This window comes from Taurulus bubalis (assembly GCF_910589615.1).
Source record: "Taurulus bubalis genome assembly, chromosome: 2".
Classification (NCBI taxonomy): Eukaryota; Metazoa; Chordata; class Actinopteri; order Perciformes; family Cottidae; genus Taurulus; species Taurulus bubalis.
In genome coordinates this window covers 3571325-3599206 of record NC_136590.1, presented here as the reverse complement: position 1 = coordinate 3599206, position 27882 = coordinate 3571325, and the positions used below count along the sequence as shown (strand labels likewise).

The window sequence follows — 27882 nt, the reverse complement described above, 5'->3', positions numbered from 1 at the left end:
CACTTGCACATCATTTCCAGTTATTGGACCAAGTTTCATCGTTTTAGCTCACGGGAATTTGAACCGCAGCGGCAGACAAGAAATTCAGTTTCAATTTGAACCCCAATAAAGCGTCTGAAAGCCAAACAGTAGAGCGGGTAATGAACTTGCCACTGTTGTGGCCACATACATTCATTGTTGTATATATATATATATATATATATATATATATATATATACTTTGATGAGCATTAAAGTCACCAGATCTCAACCCAGACCCAGAAACAAGACGGAACACCAAACACACACACACACACACACACACACACACATCACACCTCTTCTGCTGCAGGAATACCAGCGTGCCATCTGAAATCACTTTGCAGCAGTGTTGCAGAATCTCTCCACACACATGCACCCACAGCAGTGTTCCCATCTCCTGAAGAGAGGGACCCAAAGCCCCACAATTATCACACACCCACTTAGTTTGCCATTAATCAAAGGCACCGGCTGATTGTTTCGGAGTCAAAGAGCCCGGACTGCAGCCTCTTGTGATGTTTAGACGGACGATGTTTTCCTGCAGACGTGCGCCGTTAAAGATGGTAATGAGAGAGCTACGCCCGGCTCTCACTGTTCCTTTTAATTACACCTGCACAGAGGAGACGGGAGGAGTGGAACTCAACAGAGTGCAGCGTGGGACGGTTGTTTGTTCTCTGATAGCGCATAAAGAGTGTGACAGATACTGCTTTCATGTCTGCTCAGGTTCACTTCTACATTCCTGCGACATCAGATGAAAAGAGACACTGTTGAAAATGTCGTTCCACATCTGTATCAGGTCGTGTATCTCTCTGCATCCACTGATAACTCTGACTCCCTCACCTTCAGCTGTTCCAGGTCGGGTCTCTCCATGCTGACCACGCCGGCCAGCAGCTGGTCCTCCAGCCCGTCTCTGGTCACGGTGAAGTTGATCAAGGTGCACTGGGCCTGCAGCTCCGGCTGGTAATGAGGGCTGGCGAGCTTGGTGTGTAGGATGAGACGGAAACTGGGGTTGTACTCGCACTCCTTGTCCCCGATCTTTATGTACCTGGTAAACGGGGGCCAGAAAGCTTCTGATCATTGAGAAGTCACTAAATGGAGGAAGGGATTCTAAAATAGGAAGGTGTTATCAAAGCAGACACCAGATAAGGGGATACATCAATAACTGCAATGTTTTATACTGCAAGGGCCTTTTTCCTTTATTAATAAAACCAGGTCACTATCAATTGAAGTGCTAGGCTGCTGTTATTCTATATGTTTCTGATTGTCAACAAATCCCACAAAAACATCAGAATAATCTCTCAATACTTTCTGACTTCCCTATATGTCCTCGACTCGCAGCTCCAAGCTCATTGGTCCCTACTGAATACTTTAAATACAGACCACAAACACATTCTTTCATTTTTTTAACAGAACTTTCATCTGGGGATGATTTTGGTGTTCCCTGTGGACAGAACTATTGGGTTTACAAACAACAGAATTCCTAAAGTAAACCTACGTTGGTCCTATAAAGATCCTGCATAGGAGTCAATCGTTTTGTCAGATTTCGGAGGGGATTGGACCTGATGACCAAACAGAAAGAGCCAGTAGTCTGGTTTACTTCTGTCGCTCATGTAGAGGAATCAGTGTTGCATTTAGAGTGTTTCACAACCACAAGTTCCTCGTAGTGACTTTAAAAACAGCTGACTGCTGTAATGTTCAGGAAGCGTCAACCAGGAGGAAATGGTGCTTTTGTTGGGGATTATTTTCAGTTTCAGATATAAACACACGTGGTGCTCTAGAGCAGTGATTCTACACTGGTGGGCATATGAAACACTTTGAATCCAGTGTGCTGAGGGTTTATGTAGACATGCATTAGAGTCCCACACCATACAGCTACCTCCAGGTGAGAGCCTTTTGTGAACTACTGTTTCCATAAAATAATGCATTTTTAAATCTACATTTCCATGAAAGGACCTTGAGTTGAGATTATCTTGTTAGCAGGTAAGGTTCAACACCTTGTGAAGGCGTTTTGAAAAGGTTGAAGTCTTCCTTACCGGCCCTTCTTGATGGTTTCTCTTCCCAGCAGAGGACCAAGAACGGGATCCACCGTTTCCTCCAAGTTCTCTATCAGAACCACATCACCTGCTGCCAGTGCTCTCTCTACGGCGTCCAGGTACCTGAGGACAAGACCGCAGAATCGCTCGGTCAGGATCTCCCTCCCAAGAGGAGCGCGACATCTCACCGTGAAGCCGCTTACCCTCTCTGTCCCATGCGGATGATGCGTAGGTTTTCGCCGTATTTGGCTTTGATCCACTTGATCCCTTGTAGCTGGGGGTCCACCATGAGGGGCCAGCGCTGGCAGGAAGTGAGAATCGTGGCGTTCTCGGTGGACATCCCGTCAGCGGGCAGCCCCTCGTTCTGCCACGCCGCGATGTCGGCGTCGTCTGTCAGCATGGTCAGAGGGTCGAGGTCAGGGGTCACCGGGATGGGAACCTTACAGATGACAGCGACGAGTACAAATGTGCATTATTAAATACTACTAAATTAATTTGTAGGCATACAAGTGTGTCTGTGACAGATGCAAAAGGTATTGTGGACACATGCAGTTAACATGATTGCACACGTGGGGTTGGGTTCATTGTTCATCTGATTTCCATCAGAATCCGAATATTGCAAGAGAAAAACATAAAACATAAGCAGCTCATGTTGACCGATCGCAGGGAGAAGCTCCGACAGGTCATGAAGCTGCATAACAAAATCCTGAGTGTGCATAACTCCATCACGGGGATGTAAACCCATAGATGCACGAAGAGGGCTGGACACAAAACCCCTGTATTTCACCACAGATCCCCATTATAAAAGAGATGCCTGGAAAACTGTTGACAGGACACTTCAAGCTGCAAACAAGGTAAATTATTAGTCTTTGTAATAATATTTTTTGAAATCCATAAAGGCAATACAGTCGTCAAACTTTCTCATATTAAAATGTGACATCATCTCAATATAAAGTCTGAGAGTTGAGAAGGAGAAAGACAACTGCTTGTGCTTGTTGCCCAGTCTGATTGTCAGCAATGTGTTTACTTTGGTAAGTTCAGCGTTATAATAACCCACAGGAATGAAGCTAATACTTCTGTTTCCTTGAATGTTGTGTTCATGCTCAGTGCATCAGATCGTTCTTAAGGGCTCCATGTGGTCTCTCCCTAAGCGCTGCAGACCTGACATATAGGTACGTCATCACCAGTGAGGCCACCCACCTCCAGCTGGCTGAGATAGGGCCTCCAGGTGTCGTCCATGAGCTGGAGTCGGTAGCGTTTGGTGAAGTATCCCAGGTAGGAGATGAAGGCGGTGATGAGGAGGACGTCCCCGCACAGAGTCCTCTCCTGTTTCTTGAAGTTTTCTACAGCCTCCGCCCAGCGAACGTTCTCTGACGCCAGACCGCCCACCTGCAGACCGAGAGTACGTTGACTCCTCCTGCATTACCGGAACATATTCTCCACAGGCATCCTGAACAATCTGATCTAAATTATATTATATATTATATTCTCTCTCTTCCCAACTCTGACACCGACCGCAACGTCTCCGCATACATCACAGAGACGCCGTACTCTTCAGCAAGTTGTGACTGACGAGCAGAGCACAACCCCTCATGCTTTGTTGCTCCTGTCAGGCCTTTTGAAATCTTCTTCTGCATAATTTACATTATCATACTAACAGTGTCAACACTCCTCTTTATGTTGTGCTGCTGTCAGCAGCACATTTACACACTGGCAGCTGATGGTGGGATTTATGTGTGTGTGTGTGTGTGTGTGTGTGTGTGTGTGTGTGTGTGTGTGTGTGTGTGTGTAAACATATGTACTGTGCACCTAAGAAAGAGACAGCTGCACTAACAAGCATATGTAAAAATAGCTTTTGGGTGTACGTGTGTTAAAATATAAGTCGGTACGCTCGTGGTGTCGTGCAAAAGCTACAATCTTTCTCTGTTTGTCCGTTATAATTTTTTCTATTAACATTTATACTTTGTTATAAATCATCTATAATGCTTCTATAATGTCATTTATACTCCTCTTATATGTTTGTATAAGTCAAGCTGCTTACATGATATGTATGACAGCATAATGTAACCATGCATGTACATAAATCCCCATGTTTTCAGGTTGCTTTTGTCTACATTTTGGATAAATCGTTGCTTCGGGTGCGAGCAGCTCCTGTTTGTACCTGGATTACTCCGCAATAAAGAGCATGCTGTGTATTAATAGTGCCTCTTTTCTTCTGACTACACCTCTGCACGTCCATCACGTGGACCCCCCCAGTAGAGGGTTCAGTTATCTGTTGCAAGGTGCAAGTGATGAGTTCTGACTCTGACAAGAATGTGTGTGACAATTGTAAATTGTGTCACAACCGCAGACATATTAAGGTCATTTATCAAATTGCACAATCAGTTCATAATATTGTTTTGTGTTGGTTTTAACCCAAACTAAACATATAGATAGCTAAAAGTAGTTTGGGTACACATGTCCTTCAAGACAAGTGTGTAACCATCTGTATCTACTGTATCTGAGGGAAGGAGCAAGTGGGACAGATGGGTGTGTGTGTGTGTGTGTGTGTGTGTGTGTGTGTGTGTGTGTGTGCGTGCCCCCTGTTTGACCCCGTTATGGCCCTCCTCACCAGGCGGTTGGCCAGGGAAATGGTGCGTGCTGTTGACTCTGCTTCCTGTTGGCACTTCAGCTTGTCTGCAGTGGCTTTCTCAAACTTGGCTGTCAGCTTGGCAAGGTTCTCATTAAGGAGCTGATAGGCCACACACACACACACACACACACACACACACACACACACACACACACACACACACACACAGGAAGAGACACAGATTGGCCCTTGTTAAAATACAGCGTGGTGCTAAAGAAACGTCAGAGACAAAGAGCAGTGGAGGCTAAAGTCTCGCCATGAAAGAAACTTGGGAGTGTGTGAACAGTTGGGTAAAAGTTATCATTCCCTTTGCTATGGATTTATTTGGCATATGGAAGCAATTAGCACAAGGACAAACAGGATTAATCGGTGGAGAGGCACACAGGTTCAGTAGATTAGTCTGAGCATTGCTAATTCCTCTTGGCTCTGAACCCACTCTCCACTCAAGCGATCTGACTGAGGGCTGAAAAATGACAGCGAGAAGTGGCGCTGGATCTTATTACGAGTCGTCGCTCGGCAGGAAGCCCTCTCTGCTGGGGCGGATGGGCTGAATGTCAGAAGCCACGGAGAAACTATTATTTACAGCTGCTTTCATCAATAGGGTTTTAGTTTGATGGATTTGGTTTTAGATTAATGAACAGTAAAAGCCTTTAATAGGACTCACACCAGCGGTGTATTGATAAAAAGCTGGTGGTATATCACTTCTGGCAGAGCTCATGTGTCAACTGCCACTCAAGCCTTGATACAATAACTCATATCCTGAATCTTTGCTCCTTCGTAAAGCTGCTGGTTGTTTTTATTCTATTTCTGTGGCATTACATTCTTGGTGCATTGCATATCTTCTGGGTTTGATGGAGCTGTTGATGTCTGGCTTTCACAAGTCATTGCTCAGCAGCCCACAATCTGTTTTGTACAAACATCAGCCCACCAACTGAAGTGTAAAGACACGCCTTTGTGTTTCTGTCAGTGACTTCAAGTCCTTTCTTTCATATTATATCCTCAGGGTTTTAGATATTGAAATTGCCTCCTTTTGGCGTGTAGCAAATCAACTTTTCATTTCCTGCATCCTCATTCCAGCGTGATGGCTCACATTGATCTTGCTCTTGATGGAGCCGAGCTTCTCCTGTGCAGCAGCCAGCTCTGCGTTGGCCTTGCTCAGAGCCTGCCGCTTGGGCTCCACCTCGCAGTAAACCTGGTAGAACTTGACGATGTTTAAAACCCAGGAGCACAGGCCGGCCGCCGCGTTCGACTTGGAGGCCACCAGGTCTGGCTGGAAGTCTGGATCCTGAGACAAGATGGACAAATACCAAATAATAAAGCGGCGATAATGAACATCATTTAAGGCTTGTTTAAATGAAAGCTCTTTAAACAGACATCTAATAACCTGTTACATCCATAGTGTGGTGCTCAGCAGCCATAATGCACCACTGTCATGGCCGTCACGTCAATGGATGAGATGCAGGGTTCATACACATCTTCACCAATGGATTTCCATGACTTTAAACCAAATTTCCATGACCAAACATTTTGGTGTAAACATGAAAAAGTGAGAAAATACAAAGCATACAGTAAACCTTAAATGACACAAATGAATGAGACAATAGTTTGATTAAAAGAATAAACATTTATATAGATGCCTGTATGTATGGCTGCTTATATGCTTGTATGGCTGTGGAAGATATTGGCCGGCACAGGCTTTTAAATCCCCAAAACACGTATAGGAAAAGGAGCTCCTCGGCAGGCGAAGGGTTACAGCGCCTGCCACAAAACCCACATATCCCGGTTCCTGATATCCTGTGGTTTGAAGTCACATTGAGGTGAAATTATCTCTCCTGCTTTCTCTGCTAACTGACGGGAGGCTTCAGCAGTGAATGAGCAAAGAGGCTGGTGAGTCGAGGCCACTCCATTCCCATTCCCTTTTTTTAATATTTTTTCAAGGACTTTTCCAGGCCTGGAAATAACCATTTAAAAGATTCCATGACTTCCATGACTTTCCATGAGCGTATGAACCCTGGAGATGCTCACCTGCAGGTAAGGCTGAATAGCTTTGAGGCAAGCCTCTGGGATCTTCTCCTTGTTGAAGTTGATCAGAGAGTCCAGGAAGGCGTCCACTTTGGCCATCATCACCTTTGCGGCCTTCCAGCTGCGATCTTTTGGGATTTTGCCGCCCGGCGCTGACAGGACCATGACTGCGGCTGTAACGTTGGTCACCGCCGCCACCGGAGAGCCGAACGACTTCAACTCCGTCAGGTTGTTCTGAGCGGGGCCAGACAGAAGGGGAATGAAAGAGCTGTGATTTAGTTGAACAACTGCATATCTCTGCTGTCTGCTGGGGGGAAAGAGAGAGGAAAGGAGAGAGGATTAGACTAAAGAAAGAAGAACCTGTGCTGACTTTGGGACGGCAACAGAGAATTCTAATTAGGGCATCTTTAGAGAGCTCTGAGCGGTGATTGAACTGTCTGTTCTGCTTGTTTGAACAGGTAGCACCTTTAAACACAGAGGGGGTTTTATAAATCCCAGAGGCTGCTCATAAACCTACACAGGATGTGAGGATGAAGTAAAATGCCTGCAGAACATAAAGAAGACATTATTTCAGCTAAAGCCTGTGATTCAATAATCTTCTCTACAGTTCGAGGCCTGTGTGGACATAACGTATTCCTGAAGCTGGAAATAGGGAATCTAAAAAAGAGAAAAGAACACACTCTTTAAAAAGAAGAGAACAAAGAGAGAAGGTTGTAATGGAGCAAATCAATAAGGCATGGCGGGGATATGAGAGGAGCTGACCTTGTTGAGAGTATTGAGGGCGTCCTGAGCAGCGAGCAGAGCCGGTTCAGCCTTGGTCAAGTCCTCCTCACAGTCTCTCTGTTTGCCGCTGACCACCACAGCAATGGCCGCCACCTTTTGCTCTTCCTCATCAGCGACCGCCTTCTCCTTGGACACCTTCTCAGTTTCGATCCCAACCACCTGGGGGAAGCGCACAGGATTTAATGCTGGGCTGATGGTGGACACAATGCAGAAATAACAAACAAGTTGTCTAGCTGTATCTTGAAGAAGAGGAAAAAAGGTGGCATTACATGTGACTCATTAGGAACATTGTAATACTTTGCAGTGGGCAACTTCAAGCGGCAGCAACGAAAGTTCCACAAACCTCAACAGATACGTGAGATACTTGTACGTGAGGAAATACCAACACTCAACAATGATATTCCTTTTTGTGTCTAATAAATAACACAAGTTCTTGCCTGGATCAGCTTGTCCGCGTCCTCGTTCTTCTGCTTGAGTTCCACTTCCTGAGCAGCAAGCTTGGCCTTGAGGTCATCCACCTACCAGAGGATGAGGCCACGAGGTCAGGAAGATGTGACTGGATGACACAGCCAAGACTGAATCACGCTCACGAGACCAGAATGAGATAGTCTCTCTCTATTTACTGTATATATATATATATATATATATATATATATATATATATATATATATATATATATATATATTTCACTGTCGTATGTAGACTCGTCAATAAACCCTTATTTCAAACTGAAAGCTAACCTGGAAAACATTACATTTAAGCTTCAGGAACAAGTACTTGATCAATTCATCAAATTTCCCAAGATGTTCCTTTGTGTGTGTGCAGCTGCTTGGATGGAGGAAGGAAAGAGCACATCCACTGATATGAGTTGAGTATTCGATAGAGCACGGGGTGGGCTGCTGACAACAATCTATTTTTGTCTCATTAAATGATATAAGCAGCGATCAGTGTGCATATCATGGGCACTAATGAATCTATCGCTATCATCTAATTGAATCTCTCAAGCGGGTTTGAAAGGCCGATCATTTGTTTTGTTGTTTGTATCCTCGTTGGATCTTATTAGTAATACAATCACTGATCGAGCCGATGGCAATTTAATTGAAACCTAAACATCTCCTCAATTCTTCAAAGCATAAAGAGGACTCTGTGCTTTAGGAAAGTGGAACAAATCAGCTTCACAAAGGGGCCCTAAACCTTTGCGGATACAATTCTGTGCCCTGCAGGATTGTGCCATGAACCATGCATTTGACCTTTCATCCATTACTATGAAAAAACCAAGTCTGTCCAAGTCGATAAAGGGCCAGAAAGAAAGAACGGCCATGCATATCTGGAAAGAAAATAAGAGCTTGAGGATCAAGAGCTGCTATCAGCACACACACACACACACACACACACACACACACACACACACACACACACACACACACACACACACACACACATAAATGCACAGAACAAGGTCGGTCGTAAAGAGAAATGAAAGCTGTTACAAACTCCTCATAACGCCCCGACAAATGGGGCTCTGCACTACCGTCCGGCTCCATCGGAATGTTGCACTGGGGAAATAAAAACTGTTTGTCATGCTTGTCTTTCAGCTAAAAAAAAACAAACAGGAAATCAGGCCGGAGAGAAGACAGCCCCAACCGGGTTGCGGCCATTCTGCGCAAAAGATTGTGTCGAACACTAGACGAGCACCGAGTGAGCCATCAACATGATGAATAGACAGAGGGGAGAAGGACAAACTAATTGGTGGGAGACGTGTGTGATATTCTATATTCAATACTTCTGTGTTCATCCACTGCAGATAGAAATCCATGTTTCTGCTCCTGACTGCAGAAAGAACCCGCTCTCACTCCCTGCTCACATCGAATACCAAAGCGAGAGGCTACCGCTGCTCATGCACGCGTGATGTCAGTCAGTATAAGAGAGGCAGCGAGACATGTGTGTGTTTGAAGGGACATTTGTTTTGCCATTTCTTATCCTTTTCAGGGAAACCTGCTATTTTTCTCAGCTGGTGCAACTGATTCTATTTAAACAACTAACTGCGACTAGCATTTATACTAGTATTACTACTTACACTGAGACTAGTACTACCAGCACTACTCCTTTTACTAATATTACCACAAGACTGGAAAGGACACAGCCTCCGCTAAAATTAAAGCGGACAACAACCATGGAACTAATGTGTCCTCTGGGGAGCAGATGACTCATACGCTTACACACAGCATCTCCTACAACCCCCACCACACACACACACACACACACACTCTGTTTGTTTTTCATGACCACAGCAGCCCCTGGTGAGCCACGGATCCTCTTGCCCAGAATGTTAAATAACAGTACTTATAGTAGCGCGGCTATCAGTGTGGATGCACTAACAAACACAGGGAGCAGTAATGGTGGCTGGCTGCTGGAAACAACATGCTCTCTAATTAGATGGCTTCTCTATTAGCATACAGCCCCTATATATATATATATATATATATATATATATATATATATATATATATATATATATATATATATATATATATATATATATATATATATATATATATATATATATGTATGTGTGTGTGTGTGTGTGAGAGGCCACTCTGGCTTTCAATACATTGATGTCACTTATGTGGAAGGGCTGTTTGTGTATGTGTGTGATCTTGTGTGGGTGTGTGTGGGCATGTTTATGCAGAGCAATGGAGATGCACCGTGTGCAGAGGTGACATGATGTATGTGTGTGATGTTACATTCAGTTGCACTGTGTAGTAGAACCACTATAATTATGGCTGCTTCACACACAAACCCTGTTTTGCATTATTCATATGTCTCTTTTCTGCAAAGGTGTGGAGATGGTAAACATTTGGACAAACGGATTCAGGTGTAGATTTTAAAAGATGGAAACATGAAGTGCCAAAATAAAGAAAAGGACAAATAGTCGAGGTATTGTTCTAATCTCCGTCTAGCTGAGTGAGGTGAGCGGCAGATGGACGGATTCCCAGCTGGTTACATTTACTGCGTTACACGTTCTCATGGAGTCAATTGAACTTGTCAGAGTAGTTTTAATGCAAGATACTTCGTACTCTTACTTGAGTCATTGCTTTTATTCCTTTACATTTGGATAATTCATCTCTCTGCTCGTGGTCAGCTGGCGCTCTGTCAGCCTCCGAGCATGATCACAAACGCCAGAGGGCGTCCGAAAAGATGAACGGTGAGCAATGAAAAAGACAATGAGTGTAAGTCATAGATATGCTCATAGACTTTAGGTGTTACCGGCAAAAAGCAGGGGATTATAATTGTTAAACTCATATCACATATTCATGAAATACTTTATTGCCTGTGTACAAGCCTTGTAAAGAAAAACGTTAAGTATTAAATGCACTAAAAGAAACAAAGGTTAAATATCCTGAAAACAATTTGATTTGGCGTCAAAATATTTACTCAAATGTCGATTATGAAGACCTCCTTTTTCTCAAGCATCTAAAAGCAGATTGCCCTTCTTTGTGTGATCCCTAGACATGTAACAAAAGCTTTCATCCCCAAACTCTTTGTGACAGTCATGTGACCGCGCCCGCCCAGCTTCACTATGCCGAGTATAGAGTAAGCCACGCCTCCACATGACTGTTCAAGCAACTATTAATACCATTACATTCTACTACTGTTAGGTAAACCAGCAGAAACAGGAGTAGAAGTAGAAATATTAATGATAATAGACTACTATAATCATTAATATTTCTACTTCTACTCCTGTTTCTGCTGGTTTACCTTCCTACTACTATATTATTAATGCTTCTACTAGTACTTTGACTACTACTACTGCTATTACTACTATTACCACCACTATATTACTAAGGCTACTACCGTGATAGTCAGTAGAAAGTTTAAACTAAAAATAGGATACAATAAAAAAGAAATATGAAATACAACAGCCAAATATGATTTTACAAAGGAGAGAACAAAGAGATGAAAGAGAACGTTAGAGCAGGGACCAACTGGAGGTCACATGGTAGATCTGTGTCATGCAAACCGCAGCATGTCTTCTAGTCGGTCAGAGATTCTATAAAATATGTTATGATGCAGGGTATGAAAACAGAAACGGGGCCAGTGATCTGGATGTTTGGTGGAAGACTGTTCTGAAGCAGTCGAGAGTTCACGCTTCACAGAGGAAATCTGGGACGAGAAAACATTCGTGTGTAGTTTGTAACACTCTGAGAAACTGCAAAGCAAGTAAAAAGTAAGTAAAAGTGGGTGACGGGGTCTGCAGCAGTGTAACTAACTCTGCATTCCCCACCTCCGTGTTACAGCTTTGCATAAATGCAGATTGCGTGGCCCACTGTAGGAACAGATACCGTTATGAGAATAAGACCCAGCATGAAAAATACTGCGGATCATTACATATTACATTACATTACACATTATATCTTAACACAAAAATGTATATATTATTGTGTGTGTGCATACATACCTGAGGTTAAATGAAGCCACTTTCTAAAAGAACACCACTGATATTTATTTCAGGTATTATTTTAAGTTTTGGGGTTAGTTTTAGGATTGCTATGCAATCCATTTGGAGCTCCTTCCATGATCTTGAAAATAGCAAAGAGATATTGCGTCACAAATCTCTAAAACCTCCCAATCTGACCATGAGGCCAATCAGCAGCAGATAGAGTTAGTTGTGATGGACTTGTGTTCAAATTTCTATTTTTTTCTGAACAATTAGACTTGTAATTCATGCTGGTTTAAAATGTGTCATTAGATTTGAAGTACCGTAAAAGTCGGGTTACAAGCCGCTACTACGTTTGGTGGGAGTCCCCGCTAGTTCCCCGCTAGTTCCCCGCTGTAGCCAGCTAGCGCTGCTGCTAGTTCCCCGCTAACTTCCGCGAGCTCTCGCTGGTCCCCCGACAACCACCGAAGGTAGCGGGACCAGCCGCTCGACGCCCGACTCGGGCAGAGGGGGTGCGGGCAGTAGCAGCATCAGCGGGGAGCTAGCAGCAGCGCTAGCTTGCTACAGCGGGGACAACCACCGAAGGTAGTAGCGGCTTATAACCCGGCTTTTACGGTATCTATTTATACTGATTAGAAGTTTCCTATATGGTATTCAGAGCATTTATATATCATCAAACAACGATGTGCACTGTGAAGATATCGTGTCGTAAAGTCTGCCGGAGCAGAGGATGCAGTCGGTCTCCCTCCGTGTCGTAATCTCAGCTTCTCTGTTCTTTACTCCTGCGGCCAGGCCGTGACGGGCCGACGTCTTGGTCACTCAAGCGTAAAGCCCGCCCTCTAGCTCCCCCTCAGGTAAACGCTGTCCGCTCTGTCAGCAATGGTTTGCACTGTTAGCGCCGTCAGCTGCGAGCCGCCGGCTGAGCAGTCGCCATGTTGAGAGCCTTGTGGAGGCAATCAATATATATAATATGCATTGAGCGCCTTTAAAACTGAAATCTGAATTTATTCAGAGCGGCTACTAAAATGGACCCTGTGGTGACATTATTTAGTCGGCTGCTGTGTCCAAAGATCAACTGGTAATCCAAGATGAACCAGAAGGAAAAAGAATGTTTGAAATGCCATGTCTCCAACTCCATTTACTGGGGAAGATCATGTGATACGAGCAGAAGCTTCTGAGTTGCTACTAAATGGACTGCGTGGTGAGATTAGTTTGTCAACTGCTATACTTTTAAGATCAGCTGTTCAACTGCAAAAGTCATGGGAATTCTGGGATGTAAATATGGAAAGAAAAACATAATACATTGACATTACCCTGCCCATCATGGCCACGGACACACGGGATGTCTGTGTGACATAATGCTCTGAACATTTTGTCTAAATCCTGGGGCGAGTTTTAAATGGCAGCCGGTGGACCGTACCTGAGCAGAGGTGCTGTTCAGCTTCTGCAGGCCGTTCTCCAGCCGCTCCATCTTGGTGGTGAGGTCTTTGCTCTTCTGGCCCAGCAGGCTGCGATACAGCTTGATCTGCTCCAGGAAGGACTTGGGCGTGGTGTAATTGTAGCGCCGCTCGTTGGCCAGGTACTCCCCTGACGTCCGATTGACACTCATGTGGACGTATGCCATGAACTTACTGACCGACGCCTTCACTTGGAGCTGAGAGTTACAAATGATACAACTGGTTACTTCACGACAAAAGAAGCTGTGCAGAATTGTCTGGAAAGCAATATTTTCCTGAATTTAACTTCCAGGGACTCTGGTCTGCTTTTGAACACATTTGAAATGATATTTTTGGAGTGTGAACATCATTGTTGTGGGTGGCTTCATTCCTGTGAGTATATTAAAGTATGATCCGTTCTCACATCAATATTCTCCACCTCCTGGAGGAACTTGAAGCTGACCGACTCCAGCGCCTCCTGTGGCCACTCGTGGAACCAGTCGATGGCCGTGCAGTTCACCACTGCAGGGAACTTCCTGCTGCGAACCCTCAGCTTACTACCCACTGGAGAGAAACACAGAGCCACCTGCAACACAAGAAGACACAGACACACTCATGAGGTCAAACAGCAGCAGATCATACCCCTCTTCTTTCCCTGTGACCACAACTGGAGCCACAGCCACACTGAGAAAAGAAGGCAGGGGAATCCTGCTCTGACTAGCACTTCTTTGTGGTCAGGAGGGGGAATGGAGAACTGTGAATTAATTATTTGCAGCTACATCATTAAGCAAATAAAGCCTGCAGCAAGCTTGTGAATTAAAAGAGTGTGTCGGGCTGAACAGCTGGCTTGTTGAGAAGCAGCCAGATGCTCGACACCATGAGAAACAAACATGCAGAAGCACACCCAAAGACACTTCTGATGATAATCAAGTCTGAAGAAGGAAGTGGCGGCATACTTGTCTTACATTTCCTCTGAAAATGGCTTCACACACTGAGACTCAACGAGCTGCTTCAGCGCCATTACAGCAACACATCTCACCCAGCTTGTCTGCCACCTTTTTTGCCAGTGACCCTTCATATAAAGCCTGTCATGGGTTCTGTACCCCCAATGCAATTCTCACAATACAGACAGACTCTTTACATGTTCCCCACAGTACTGCTATTCCTGGCAGCAGGTTCCCCATGTATCCAATATTTTGTGGATATTTGAAAAAAGGCCCATTTATTTGTGAATGAGCACATTTTAACCACAATACCAACTGAGGTCATTAAGGTCTTAAAACCAGATTTTCACACAGATAGTTGGCTCCTCTGCAAGAAAGGTACCCCAGATAATGCAGAACCCATCTTGAGAATTATGCAGCCAAATAAACCAACACACACATGGAGTGTGGGGCATTTCGGGGACTCTGGAGCAGTTTATTCAGGGTTTGATTTTCACTTTTTATGTCGTGAACGGTTAAAAAATGTAGTATTTCACAAGGCAAAGTCGAATTTTGGGTGGTAGAAAGTTTTGACATTGGAATAATGATGTATATGTCTGGCTCAGGATTTAAACTGGTGCTCATCATGCAGAGTTGCTCTGAATCATATTACCAACATGACCCTTTCCATCCAGACAGCCACACAGTTAGATATCCACTCCTTTACAACCCCGTGCCCATGGTATTGCCTTCCCAATTTATTCACTCTCCAACACAGGCCGGCTTGAGCTGAGAGCGAGGCGAGGGTGCAGGATGTCAGCGGTGGTGGTGGACACTGTAATAATGACAGGATAACCAAACCCCCAGAATCCCTCTCTCCCTGGGGGAACAAAGCCGGCTCCATGCTGGTGAAATTATCCGCAGCTAAACGGAGGCTGTTCTGCTCAAGTCGTGATGTATAACAACGTCCACTGCCTCCAAAAGCACCTCAAGTTCTTCTCAGAATGTCAGGGCATAACATCGTCTAGGGAAAGGCTTCATTATGAAGCAGAGGTTTTCAAAGTATGAGGGGTTTTGTTTTGTTATTTGGAATTAGAGTGTGAGGTGGCACGCTATTACTATATTAGGAGACGGTGGAGATGATATACAGACAGTCCTATGGGAGAGATTAATGGCAAACCTTTCCTTTTTCCTGAGAGCAACTTTCTCTGGATGATTAGTAGTGAAGTGCAGAACACACATCTTTCGGTCCTGTACTTGACTATCAGACTGGTTCACCTTGAGCTGTCTGCGAACCCGGTCGATGAAGAACTTCCAGCAGTTTTCCCTTGTATCCATCAATCCCGAGCCACGGACCTCTGACCTCACGCTGCCAATGATGTTCTCCATCTCGTCGTCCGGGAACAAGTCAGGAATCTCTCCTTGAATGAGTAAAAGCAGCCACGTTACCACTGGGGGAGGGGAAGACCAGACTGTGGGAAGCAGTCATTGTGATGTATTTCTGTTAAAGAGCTAAACTTGTGCAAGAACGCTGCAGAACTTTCTTATCTTGAGATCTGAACTGACACTGAGACGTCTTATCAAATGTAGCTGTGTTAATAGAGGTGGTGGCAGCAGGAGTTCATACAGAGGGCTTATGCTAATGCAGAGCTGCTTTAAGTCACAGCCTCACGGAGCAGAGCACGGACTGCTGACACATAGGGACTACACACCGCCTGAGCATCCAGTACAGATGTGCTCTCGACTTTTACCCTAACACCCCTCTGGTTAGCTCAAGGCCAGGCTAAAAGATAAACCCCGATCACCTCTGGACCGGTCCGGTAACCAGACTGATTGATTCATCATTCAGGCTGAAGTTGTGCTCATGTTTGCTCATCTTTGTTTGAGATTTTCAGTTAACACACAGACACTGCTGAGCTCCCAGCAGCAGTGAACTCCACATGTTCCATGACAATCAAGGAAAGGATTCATGAGATGATATTTCTGTGAGTCAAATCACAGCAGCCTCTGGCACAGTGGGATGACCTCCCCATTGCTATCCAATGCTATTCTGTAAGGTTGGTTGTCGGGTCAAACGGTCAATGAGCACAACAGCAGAAACAATGATAGATACAAGCAGCACTTCTAGCGTTACACGAGAGCTTAGCTAGTTCTGCTGAGCACACAAGGAAACAGCAAACACGTCTACTGGTGAAACACTTCTAGCTTTACTTTTGTGATAGCTTTGACATGCCCACATATACAGTAGCATGTAAATGTTAGGTAAAGTCATGAAGTAAAAAAATAAGCTATCTAAAGCTAACATTAGCCACTGTAAGTTACTGGTAGTGAGCCAGTGTGCCACAGAATTAAAGTATTTATTTGGAAAAGGGAAGATTGAATTCATTTTCTTCATGGTTTTGCTTTATGTGTTCTAAAGTTGTTGTTGTGTTGTGGTCCTGGCATCTGTTGGGATACGCCGATATACTACATTCATTTTTGTATAATAACTACCAAACTATTGCACTGCCAACATTAGCATTTAGTGAATGATTCTAAATTCATATTGCACTCTTCAAATGTCGAGTATAAATCCAGATGTGCAGTTCTTCACGGTGGTGTTTTGTAGTTGATGAGTAATGCGGCACAGTTACTGAAGCACAGAAACATGACACACAGTTAGTGTGTTACCCGATGCCAACAGATCGTTGACCAGAACCAGGAACTTCTCATCTGCCACTTGGGCGTCCGTCATCAGGAGCACCGTGCCAATGTTCTTCACGCCAGCTTTCATGTAGAGGGACGCCAGGTCACTCTGGGTGACAGAGGAAGACACGGAGGAAGAGAGTGACACACTTAATGAGATTGGGTTGTTGAGAGTGATTTGATATTTTGCAGTGACACATATGTGCCTGAGACCTGAATCACTGTGGGGATTACCAGTACCGCGTCTATATTTCACCCAGATACTCCTCCGTGTTTGAATTCAAACCTCACTCGGCTGTGAGAAACCTTTTAAAACGTATATATATGTGACTAATTGAGTTGTTGATTGTGTTGTTGTTTTTGTGCGGTGTGCTATTTCTTTGCGACGTAATCCTCGTCAAACCTTAAGGTCGGCGATACTGTATCCTTTTCTCAAGGTGATCTGGAAAACCTCCAGATTGGCGATGAAGGCGGCCAGCCGGGTCAGACTCTGCTTGCCGCTGCCGCCCACTCCGACCAGCAGCGCGTTCCCCCGCGGAGACTCCAGGATGCGGTTTATACGGCAGCTACATTCGGGGGAGGGAGAGGTGAGAGGGAGGAATCAGCGGAAGGGTTAGATACCGTCAAAATGTAGGAGGAGGAAAGCCGGATGAAGACAATCTCTGACTCATAGGACAAACAGCAACAGACAAACAAAGAGAATCCATCTCCTCTGCTTCTGCACCGCCTGCCATCACCACCTCCGCCTGTTTCATTCAGACGTACCGGCAAGGAATGGCAGCGTTCTTCTGAGAATGTAAAACTATTTGAATGGTCCTCCTGCGACCATGTTTAATATTAATTGACTTCATTGTCATTTGTGTTGCTTCATTTGAGGTTGCTGCCAAAAGCAATTCAGCACACTTCAACTAACATTTCCACAGCTGTCAGTATTTACATACCGACTGACATTGAATGCACCTCAACTTTCTACTTCAACTGACATTTCAATTACCTTCAACTTTTACTGCTCAACAGACAATTCCGCTACTTTATGCACTTACACACTCAGAGCACATACTTATGATTAATAAGTGAAGTCATCTTCTCATTCCATTATTATAATGTCAATTTGACTGATCTGGTTGACGGAACATTCAGGTCCATGCTAACACTTTATTTTACAATATGAAGTTAATAGGGTTATTTATTATGAATTGTGGATTTATGAATATGAAAACATAAAATAGTATGTGAGGTTTGTCTTTAGAATATAAAGCACTGTATCCCTTAACCTTTCCCCTTCTCTTGCTAAAGAAACCAGGCCCTTCCACTTCAAACACCACAATATATTTGATATGCTTCCATTTACAATAATTTGAGAACACATATTATTTCCCGAACCTGTCTATGGCTCTCTTCAAAAATGGAACTATTCAGTTCCTTTTGTTTTTTAAAACCTGCAAAGTCCATGTTGATGATAAGTCACCCAGTGTGACTCATTGATATGTTTTAAACACACTGTTGAAACCCAATGGCGGGCCGTGGATTTTCTACCTGCGCTTCAGTGGATCAGCTGTTCGGCTCTTATTTAAACCAGTGAAAGTATGAAATAGCTTAGTAGTCCATGATAATGTCAAACAGTAGGCACAACTTTCGGGCAATTAAAAGGAAAAACACTAGATGTGAAGGGTTAAGAGTCTTTTAGACTGAAGCCAAACCTAATCTGTTCTCTGCATCTTTGTTAGCCGTCATGATGTATGCTGGATCATTTAGATTGGCCTGTCGCTGCTTATGACAGTCTGTAAAATAGAACTTTAAATCTTAAAGTATCTGGTACGCTAGTTCATTCCCTTGACAGACGATAAAGTTAGTGACAGAAAACACACACACCCAGGGTTTCAAAGCTTCCACTCACATGTGAGCCATGGCGTCCTCAAACAGCACCAGGTTTAGCGTGGCGTTGACCTCGTTGTAGTTGTCTAGCACCTCCAGCAGGGTTTTATTGAGGCAGGCCCAGGACTCCGCGGCCATGTACCTGGACTCCCCGAGCCCACGGGCAAAGTGGCAGTACAGGTTCATCTCCCTGGCCTCTAGAGTCTCCTCCATGTCCTTGGGGAGGGAGGTGCACACACACGTTGCAGCGGTAAACCACACACCACCCCTGTCAGCATACCATTAATGATAAGCTTAAACAGTCCGGACAGAATATCACAGCTGTGCAGAGGGTGACCTCGTTCATTTTCACCCTGGCAAAGGTTGGGCCCCCAATATTTCACTGGGGGGCTGTGCCTCTGAGGGATGCTGGTGTTCTTTGCTAACTGTCACTGGAATACAGCTGAAGTAGGTGTGATGAAGGAAGTGTTTTTATCTTTATTATGTTCTGCTGCAGTCTTCATTGTCATGGTGTCAAGTGGACTTTCTTACAGTGCATCAGTCTCTAAAGACTTTCTTATTTGCATGTAAAAATAGCAAGAAAACATGCTGCATATTGCTCTGTGGCACAGGGGCAAAGTGTCCTAAGTTTACAGAAGGTGCCCACTCTGAATAATATAATATATTCTAGAGTGGTTAGTGTTATTCTTTCTCCTTCTCCTTCTGTGGGTGTGTGTACACATATACTTGTCAGGTTCTTCACCGTGGCATGACTAGTGTGCATCCGATAAAGGCAGAGCGGGTAGTGAGCGGAGCAGTGGACAGAAAACCATTAAAATGTTTTCCAATTTGCCGGGCTGACAGCGCAGACCCTGACAGCCAGACCCCCACACCACACTGATTAATATCATACCCCCACCCCAGCATTCCTTTTTCCTCCTCTCCTCTTTCTCCTCGCTGTGTTGGCCACTGATGTCCAGGTCCAGACAGAGAGCAGGCAGCCTAATGATTCCCCCCTCCTCCCCCCATCCTCCAGCCTGCCGCTCTTGTCTTCCTCTGCTGAACTTTGTAAAACTCTCACCTCGTAGAACTTTTTCACTGTGTCCGCCTGCAGCTTATCAAAGGCCTGGAAGTCCTGCACCTCCACCAGCTTGTCTCGGTACACCCGGTTGGACTCGTGCAGATAGATTTTCAGCAGGTCCGGAGGGGCTTTCAGACACTCGGCGGTACAGAATAGAATGCCCTGGGCGGAGAGGGGAGAGAAGAAGGCTTCGGGTTTCATTCAGAGGCTGATTTGGTCCATTTACGCAACAACAAGGAGGGGAATATAGCACAGTCACTGTGGGTAAATCAATAGATATTGAGTGGGAAAGCTGTTAGTAGGTGTGTCAGAGAAACTCAGCAAATAATGGCGACATGTTTCTTTCACCTCGCTGTCTCAGAGGTATTGCTGCATGTGGAGATTAGTTCTGTGGGCATTTGTTGGATGGAAGAATTAGGAAAAATCGAGGAGGGTGTCTGTGTGTGACTGTATTGCTTCCAGTGTTTAATGTCAAACTAAAGTATGGCTCTGTCTGAAAGCGCCCCATTAAACTATACACTACACTACACTTGCTGTCGGCCACCAGTCCCTTTTCTGGGTTATGGTTTTACATCCTCCATTGTGCCCTGGAGAATTCCCACATGGAATGAAAAAGTGGTGTTTATTTTTTGATAACAATGTGTTGCATTTCATACATGTGATATCAGTGATCACCAAACATTACGATAATTCACAAGTGTCTGAAATCTCAATTTCTGTTCACTATAGAGTAAAATATGGAGGGTTTAAGATAAGATAAGCCTTTATGGATCACCAGAGGGGACACCCAAGCGCTGCGGCAGCACAAGGACAGAAAAAGATTAAGGTCATAATAAAATAAAGTAAGAAATAAGAAGAGAATACAAATGGAAACTATGAAAGAACAATTTGACTCAAAGTAACAATGTAAGCAGTAAACAAACAGTCCCCATGCAGTATAAGAGTCTCCAGCCACGCTAGCAGCTCTGTTAGGCTAAGCTAGTGCTAATGTCAACACGCTTCACCAGGTCTGACAAAGACCTACAAAGTACAGCTGAGGCTGATTGAACTGCCACTGGCCTCTCAGGTACGATGTATATTTGGTGATGAACCAAAGCAGTGCACAAACTGATCTAACGGCTCGAGATGGAAGTCACCAGCGTTACTGAATGAATCAGAAGACAACGGTTAACCTCAGTGTGGGCAGTCGGCTACATTTTCTTCATTGTCTGTATTACAACCACACAGTGAAACGTCATGTTGGAGGTACTACAAAAGAAAAGGGCATTATGATACATCTTCTGGGGACTGTGAATATCTTTACCATATTGTATGGCATCTATCCATTATTTCACCACAAAACAAAAATGCCATCCTGGTGATCTGACTGATGTTAGCATCTATATAGCCACACAGCTAGCTGTGAAAACAGATCTGTTTTTCTGCTTGGATTTCACTCATCTCTTAAACCTAAAAAATCCCAAATAAAAACAGAAAATCATGACAATGAGCAGATGAGTGTTTGGTGGATGATGGATGATTAATGTGTCTCTAGAGGAGCCTGTGTGACGCGTCGGCTTTCCCACAGGGCCGCTCATTGTGCAGCCAGGCAGAACTTCATGCAATCTAGGTGCCACATAACAGGTGCTGTATAGGATGAGGGAGAGGACAAAGAGGCGCCCAGGCACTGTTTGTTCCCCTTTGCGCACTGTCACCCAGGAGGCAGAGGCAGAGCAAGCAGATGTTGTGTGTTTCCAGCCCCAGAAGTTATTCCCATCAACAGAGCCATCTCTGGGGGTAAAGTCAGCTCAATCTGATCTGCCTTCATATCTGAGCCTGCTGAATGTGACAATTGGCTGCTAAATCCTCTGTGTAATGGTGTAGATGGGTGGTGTGTGCCTGTGTGTGAATATTTGCATGGATGTGTGTACTGAAGATTCAAACTGAGTCAGAATAATCGCCGCTACTCTAGATCTACAAACGTCGAGATGTTTTTCCAGAGCGTGTGCGAACGCTCTAATCCTTTGAATTTTAATAGATCTGTCTTTTTCTACTCCATTTCATTGCTTAATGGTGTCAATCATGACACTCCACATTTATCGTGTAAACGTGTGCCTGAGCAAAACAAAACACCATATGGCGACTCTATATAACAGTTATACGCGAAGCTTAGCTGTTCGTTGTACCAATCAAACAAACGGCACTTTGCTAACAAACCGAGAAGGAGACAAAACTTAGTTTTCCTTCCATCCAGCCGACTTTGGCAGACTATCTCCTCCTCGGTCCCTGATCTTTCACTGCTTTGTTCGAGTCAGAGGAGAGGGATTAGAGAGTTGTGGGTGCCGGTGTGTATCTGTCTATCTGTGAGGCTGTCTGCAGCCGGCACGCTTTCCTCGTAGCCTGACAGATGCTCTGAGCCCCGAACAATGCTTCCCTGCTAACAAATGCACCCAGCTGACTATCCACGGAACATCATACAGACATATTGTGCAGTCAGTATAGTTCGGCTTCAGACTCTCTCAGCACCGCGGGTCTCATGTATTCTCTTTCTTTCTCTTTCCCTTGTCTCCGTCCTTCTCTTTCACCATGTCCATCTTTCCCCCATCTCCTCCCTTGCCTCTTGAGCTCAGAGGAGCTCATTTAGGCTGATGTGGGGAAGACAGGCCCTCGGATATGCCCGCTGGTCATTGCAGAGAACGCACATTGGCAAACAGAGCTCTTGACAATGCTCCCAGCGGATGCCCAACTGTTTGTCTTGCCCTATGAGTGGAATTTGGCTTCATGATTTCAGATTCACGGAGACAGAGAGCATGAAGGAGAAAGACAGAGTACTTCACCGAAGTAAACGGTGAGGGACAAAGTGGAGAAAGTAGTGGAGAAAAAATATATTTTTTTAGCTTCTACTTACTATTCAACAACACCACACAAGAGAGCATTTTGTGGGCAAATAAGAGCAAGAATACTCTCACAAAGATGCAACCTTTTGATACATTTCAAAACACCTTTGCAAGGGGCTGTTGCACGCTCACCCAGAGTCTCTGAGCTGTTTTCTGGCTCATTAGAGTTGTTCATAATGAGACGGTTGCCTTTGGCTCCATCTCCAAGTGCCAAAGTTTTGAAAAACAAAGTGGATCACAAAGGGTCCCCAATTATTTTAGCTGAGGCAAACATCCAATACGTTAAGCCGGCAAACACTGAGTGGCAACCATTTAGGCCGCACGCTCGAAATCAGAGGACGAGTTTGTACTGTCTCGCCAATACTTTACTTCTGAAGGTGCAAAGGCACAGAGGTACGGTGGGGGAATCACAGCCGAGGCAGAGCTGTGAGCTGCGAGGCTGCTCACCTCTTCCCAGCTGTCCTGAGCTGTTAGAGCCAGGAGCTGATTAAGTTAGGCAGAAAAACTTCAAACGAGCTCCAGGAGTCCCTTTTCGACCTTCCTTCTCTTCTCTCTATGGGTGAAGAGAGGAGCAGCGCAGAGCTTTGACAAGGTTTCCTCTCACGTCCAGCACAACAAACAGGCAGAGGGGGCTCTTCAAACGCTGGTCTCTGAGTGTTATGGTGCGGCTGAACGTCCTAATGCTTCATGGCAGCGATGTGTGAGACCAATTGTTTGGTAGGGCTGCAAAAGCTATTCCACTCAAATGATTATGAGAATAGTTGGCTATAAACTTGATCCTGCATTAGTTGAGTCTGTGTTATGATGCAGTAAAGGCCCAGTAAGTAAGCCATCTCAGGTGATGAACTACAGGAAATGACGCCGTTTCTTTTGTCTCTCCTTTGTCCAACGTTTGTCTCTCCTTTGTCTCTCTTTTGTCTCTCTTTTGTGCCTCCTTTGTCCTTCCTTTGTTCATCTTTTGTCCCTCCTTTGTCCCTCCTTTGTCTCTCTTTTGTCTCTCTTTTGTCTCTCTTTTGTGCCTCCTTTGTCTCTCTTTTGTCTCTCTTTTGTAATAAAACGTGTATTCACTGTAACATTTCCTCGAGCTTCATTATCAAGTCAATACTTGATGATCTAATACGTATAATAAGTATGACATTCCCATCAGCCTCAGCTGTACTTTGTGTCCAATGCTAGTTAGCTAATCTTAGCATGCTAACACGCTAAACTAAGAGGTGAGCATGCTAAACATCAGCAGGTCCCCATTGCCATTGTGAGCATGCTAGCATGTTGACGTTAGCCTTTAGCTCACAGTACTCACAGCGCTGCTATTTAAGCTTCATCCTCTCAGGCTGGATGCCCACACATCTCACCGGTTCACTCTCACAGACTCAGACTTTGAGGCAAAGTCCGTGAGGGTTTAAGGCTGTTCCACTGTCAAATCATCAAGTGCTTGAGGGCTCTGTCGCAGACATTTGGAGCCTTTTATGCACACTTTTCGTCAGTCCACAATTCTGCAGACTTCGTCTCACATTTCTGCAGACTGTGCCTGAGGTAGTTACCCACAATTCATAGCGTTGTGACGTTTAACACGGGGTTTCAAAGGGAAGCTCAGAGGCATAAAAAAAGGTTAACAAAGAGGACAGCACATGTGTTCAGCCTAGCATATTAAAGTTTAACAGAAACATTGACATTAAGGATTAAAGCTGGTACATAAAAGTGCATGAAGAATGCAAGCAGAGGCTATATTCTACAGCTGGTTTATTCATCAACCATTACTTATTTTCGTTTGTTGTTGAAGTTGTTTCGATAAAAAAATGTAAATAGATGATTTGACAACTACCTCTCATCTCATGAGGCAAGCCTGGAATATGTTCAAAACAGGTCAAATCAAGTCAAAAAAACATAAAATAGAAACCCACAACTGTTTTGGGGTCATCATGGTAACAAAGTGCTGTCCCATTCCTATTCAGACCATTTCGAGCCCTTGGAGCGTCTTCGCGTCAGTGAAGTCCCTGAGGGTTCAGGGATGGGCGCCTCAGGTGGGACTGGGCGTTAGTCTTTTTTTAACTTGTGCTTCTTTGGGTTTAGTTGCTTGTCCTGTTATCAATCTCGGACTGCATATTTGGCATAGCAGTCTTTGCTTTTAACCTACCACCTACTCCTTTTACATTACATATAATAAATTGTCCCATTGTAGAGTAAGATAATATGAATTAGTGCAGCCTTAAAACGCTGAATATAAATTGCATATCACTACACCTATGTATTCCATACGTTGTGTAATAGAGGCTATAGTAAGAACCCAGAGCTGCCTTTGTAAACTTACAGATGGAATTATGAAATCTCAAAGTTCCTATATCTCAGTGGCTTAAAGCATTACTTTTACAATGGAGTGAGTTAAATGAGAGAGTCTGCCCTCCATGATACCGTGGAGGATTTAGACAGAAACATTGCCCCCGAAGAGTCTAGTCTCCCTTGAAAGTCTCTGCATTCTCATAGTATATTCATTTAAATACATTAAATCATCTCTAACACCCGTGGAAGTGCAAATCCATTCTATTTTCTGTTACACTTATTTCAGACTTATTTCTAGCTTTCAGACCTAGCTCTTAAATCAATAATAATTTAGATGAGAAATTAGTGACAGAAGTCTGGCTCTTTCCACATGGGAAGCAGAGCCGTAGAAATAGAGAATCAAGGCAGAAATAGGTTTGAAATGGAAATGGGAGTGATGTGAAAAAGCACACAACTTTCTCAAGGTAACTTCTGACATTTCATTGTGAAAAGATTAACCTGAGGGCGTCCTTCTCAAAGAATGTCTGTGTAAATCCTTCTTCTGCATATTGTGTATCTGTGTCACCTGAAATATGTTGGAGAGGTCTCGCAGGTTGAAGATGTAGTGGAACTTGACTGCAGTGGGGAGGAAGGTGGAGGACATGCGCTGGTGCAGGTCCAAGGCTAAGTGGACCAGGGTGGGGCAGCTCTTCTGCAGGGCTCCGGTGAAGCCCTCTCCTCTCAGGTGTTGAGCCAGGATGGAGGTGTAGATGGTGCTCAAGGCCTCGGCTCCAGGAAAGGATAGGGCGAAGACAGAGAAGTGGCGCTGTGGAGGGAGATGCAGCATTAACAAGGCAACAGTGAACACGGATGATGCCAGGGTCACCTTGTGGGTGACCATCAGGGAAAGAAGTGGGCCTTTTTTCATTTTAAATACGACCATTGTGAAGTTTGGTCTGTAATCATAAAGTCAAGCATCGTAAAGCGGGTTATAAGGCGCACCCTTTTAAAAGCTGCATCTTCTTAATAAATGAAAAAAGGCTATTTAATCATAAACAAGCCGTGGCGGTTTATAAGCCGCCACAAATTCTTACTTCAAGTAAACAACCTTGTTGTCAGCGCTAGCTCCCCGCTCGCTAGCTCCCCGCTCGCTAGCTCCCCGCTCGCTAGCTCGCTAGTTAGGATCCCTGCCTCTAGGACCCTTGTCGTCAGACCTGTTTCCCATCGCACCGCCTCGTGCAGATTTTGTACCATATGTCGCTGCAACTGCTGCTAAATTTAGAATCAGAAAAATCCACAAATTAGCCGCACCGATATTTAAGCCGCATGGGTCAAAATAGAAGAAAAAAAGTCGCGGCTTATAACCCGCATTTTACGGTAATTATGTGTGCTGCATATTCCCGGTCGAAGATCATGTACTCTATACTTGATTCTAATCACTTCCCAGCTTCTGATCAAACTCTACTGTCTGTTCACACAGTTTGGAGGACAGGTTAGGACGAGGCTTATTTTCTTTTTGGCTGAGGCTCCAAAATTACACATGCAAGACGGTGAATGTGTCAGTATACAGATGCAGACACGGCCCCTGACCTGTGGAAAACATCTTGGATCGTGCCAGTAACCAAAAAGTAATTCAAACTGACATTGTGTCGCAGTGTCAATATCAATATAGTTGAGGATAAAATGCTTCAGTGTAAAACGCAGCCAACAAGTGAAAGAAAATCCCATGTGGTCAGTTCTTAGAATAAGTACAGGAGCACCTCAATACACTTTGCACACAAACAGCTCTGACCTTATCACCTCTGCTATTTGCGGTTATGGTTTGTTGGAGGATTCATGAAAAACTTCTGGCCCCGCCTCCTTGACGTGTGATGGGAGGGTGTAGCATTGCCCAGGGACCCGAATGACGAGGCAGACACACGCATTATGTTGTACTTATGCACACATCCTTCCAGTTTTAAATAAGTCCCAGTTTGAGTTGAGCCATACGTACGATTTAAACATTTCTTTGTTCCTGCTGCTTTCACTGTCCAATCTCTATTTATTCTAACTCCAGCCTCCCTCCTCTGTGTCCCACACTCAGGTTCACTGGTTCAGCCGCAACACAGCGTTTAACGGATCAAATCATCTGTGCAATCTATCAACAGCTACAACTACAGCTGCACTCTTTGTAAATGTCACATTTTTCTCAGTTTTAAAGGTGAACTTTCTTCATCTAATCTATATGTGTGTGTGTCTCTGTGTAAGTGTGTGTGTTTCTCTGTATGAGTGTGAGAGTGTGTGTGCGCTTCTGTGTTTGTGTGTGTGTTGATCAGAGTGGGGTAGGCATGGAGAGAGAACGTGTATTCTCTGAACTATCATCTCGGGATGTTTTCACCTGTGAGCACCGTTGACACTAATGAATTTGGATAATACAGTTACATTTATGTCAAAAAAATCATGTACGAGAGCCCTACAATGAAAATCCATCTCTTTTCTCTTCCTGTAACTCACTAGAGCGCCAAATGTGGATTAATCGCTCACTGAGAATGTCCCCAACAAATGCAAATGTCCCTCCTGTTTGAGTAGCATTTGTTAAAAAACTATATTGACCAGCTGTTCTAACTAAAACGATATTTTTGTGAATCATTTGTTTAGATTTAGATCTTCAGAAGGAACATATGAACGTGTGATTTTGGTCAATATAATAAGCTGATTTAATGGTCCAGCGCTGCTGAGCGGGCAGCTGGACGCAGAAAGAACCAGCGAGAAGGGCATATGTTCACATCTCAATCTGAACTGAGGATCTTTAGAACAGTGGAATGATGAATCAAGACGTGTTTAGTGAGTCTGATTTAGTTTCTG

At 44.4% G+C, this 27882-nt stretch overlaps 1 protein-coding gene across 2 annotated transcripts in view; it reads right to left on the bottom strand.

Annotated features, from left to right (window-relative positions):
- dnah9 (dynein, axonemal, heavy chain 9) overlaps positions 1–27882 on the bottom strand; it is a gene marked incomplete at both ends in the record, with an annotated part of 117129 nt that overhangs the window by 35458 nt on the left and 53789 nt on the right. For both annotated transcript variants that reach the window (XM_079235727.1, XM_079235728.1), the window contains 17 exons: positions 859–1063; positions 2052–2174; positions 2255–2490; positions 3252–3440; positions 4663–4782; positions 5774–5968; positions 6709–6939; positions 7468–7647; positions 7926–8006; positions 13348–13581; positions 13788–13949; positions 15565–15707; positions 16957–17080; positions 17375–17537; positions 18869–19062; positions 19907–20068; positions 25625–25864. In XM_079235727.1, the coding sequence (XP_079091853.1) occupies positions 859–1063; positions 2052–2174; positions 2255–2490; positions 3252–3440; positions 4663–4782; positions 5774–5968; positions 6709–6939; positions 7468–7647; positions 7926–8006; positions 13348–13581; positions 13788–13949; positions 15565–15707; positions 16957–17080; positions 17375–17537; positions 18869–19062; positions 19907–20068; positions 25625–25864 (2982 nt within the window). The remainder of the gene's footprint in view (positions 1–858; positions 1064–2051; positions 2175–2254; positions 2491–3251; positions 3441–4662; positions 4783–5773; positions 5969–6708; positions 6940–7467; positions 7648–7925; positions 8007–13347; positions 13582–13787; positions 13950–15564; positions 15708–16956; positions 17081–17374; positions 17538–18868; positions 19063–19906; positions 20069–25624; positions 25865–27882) is intronic.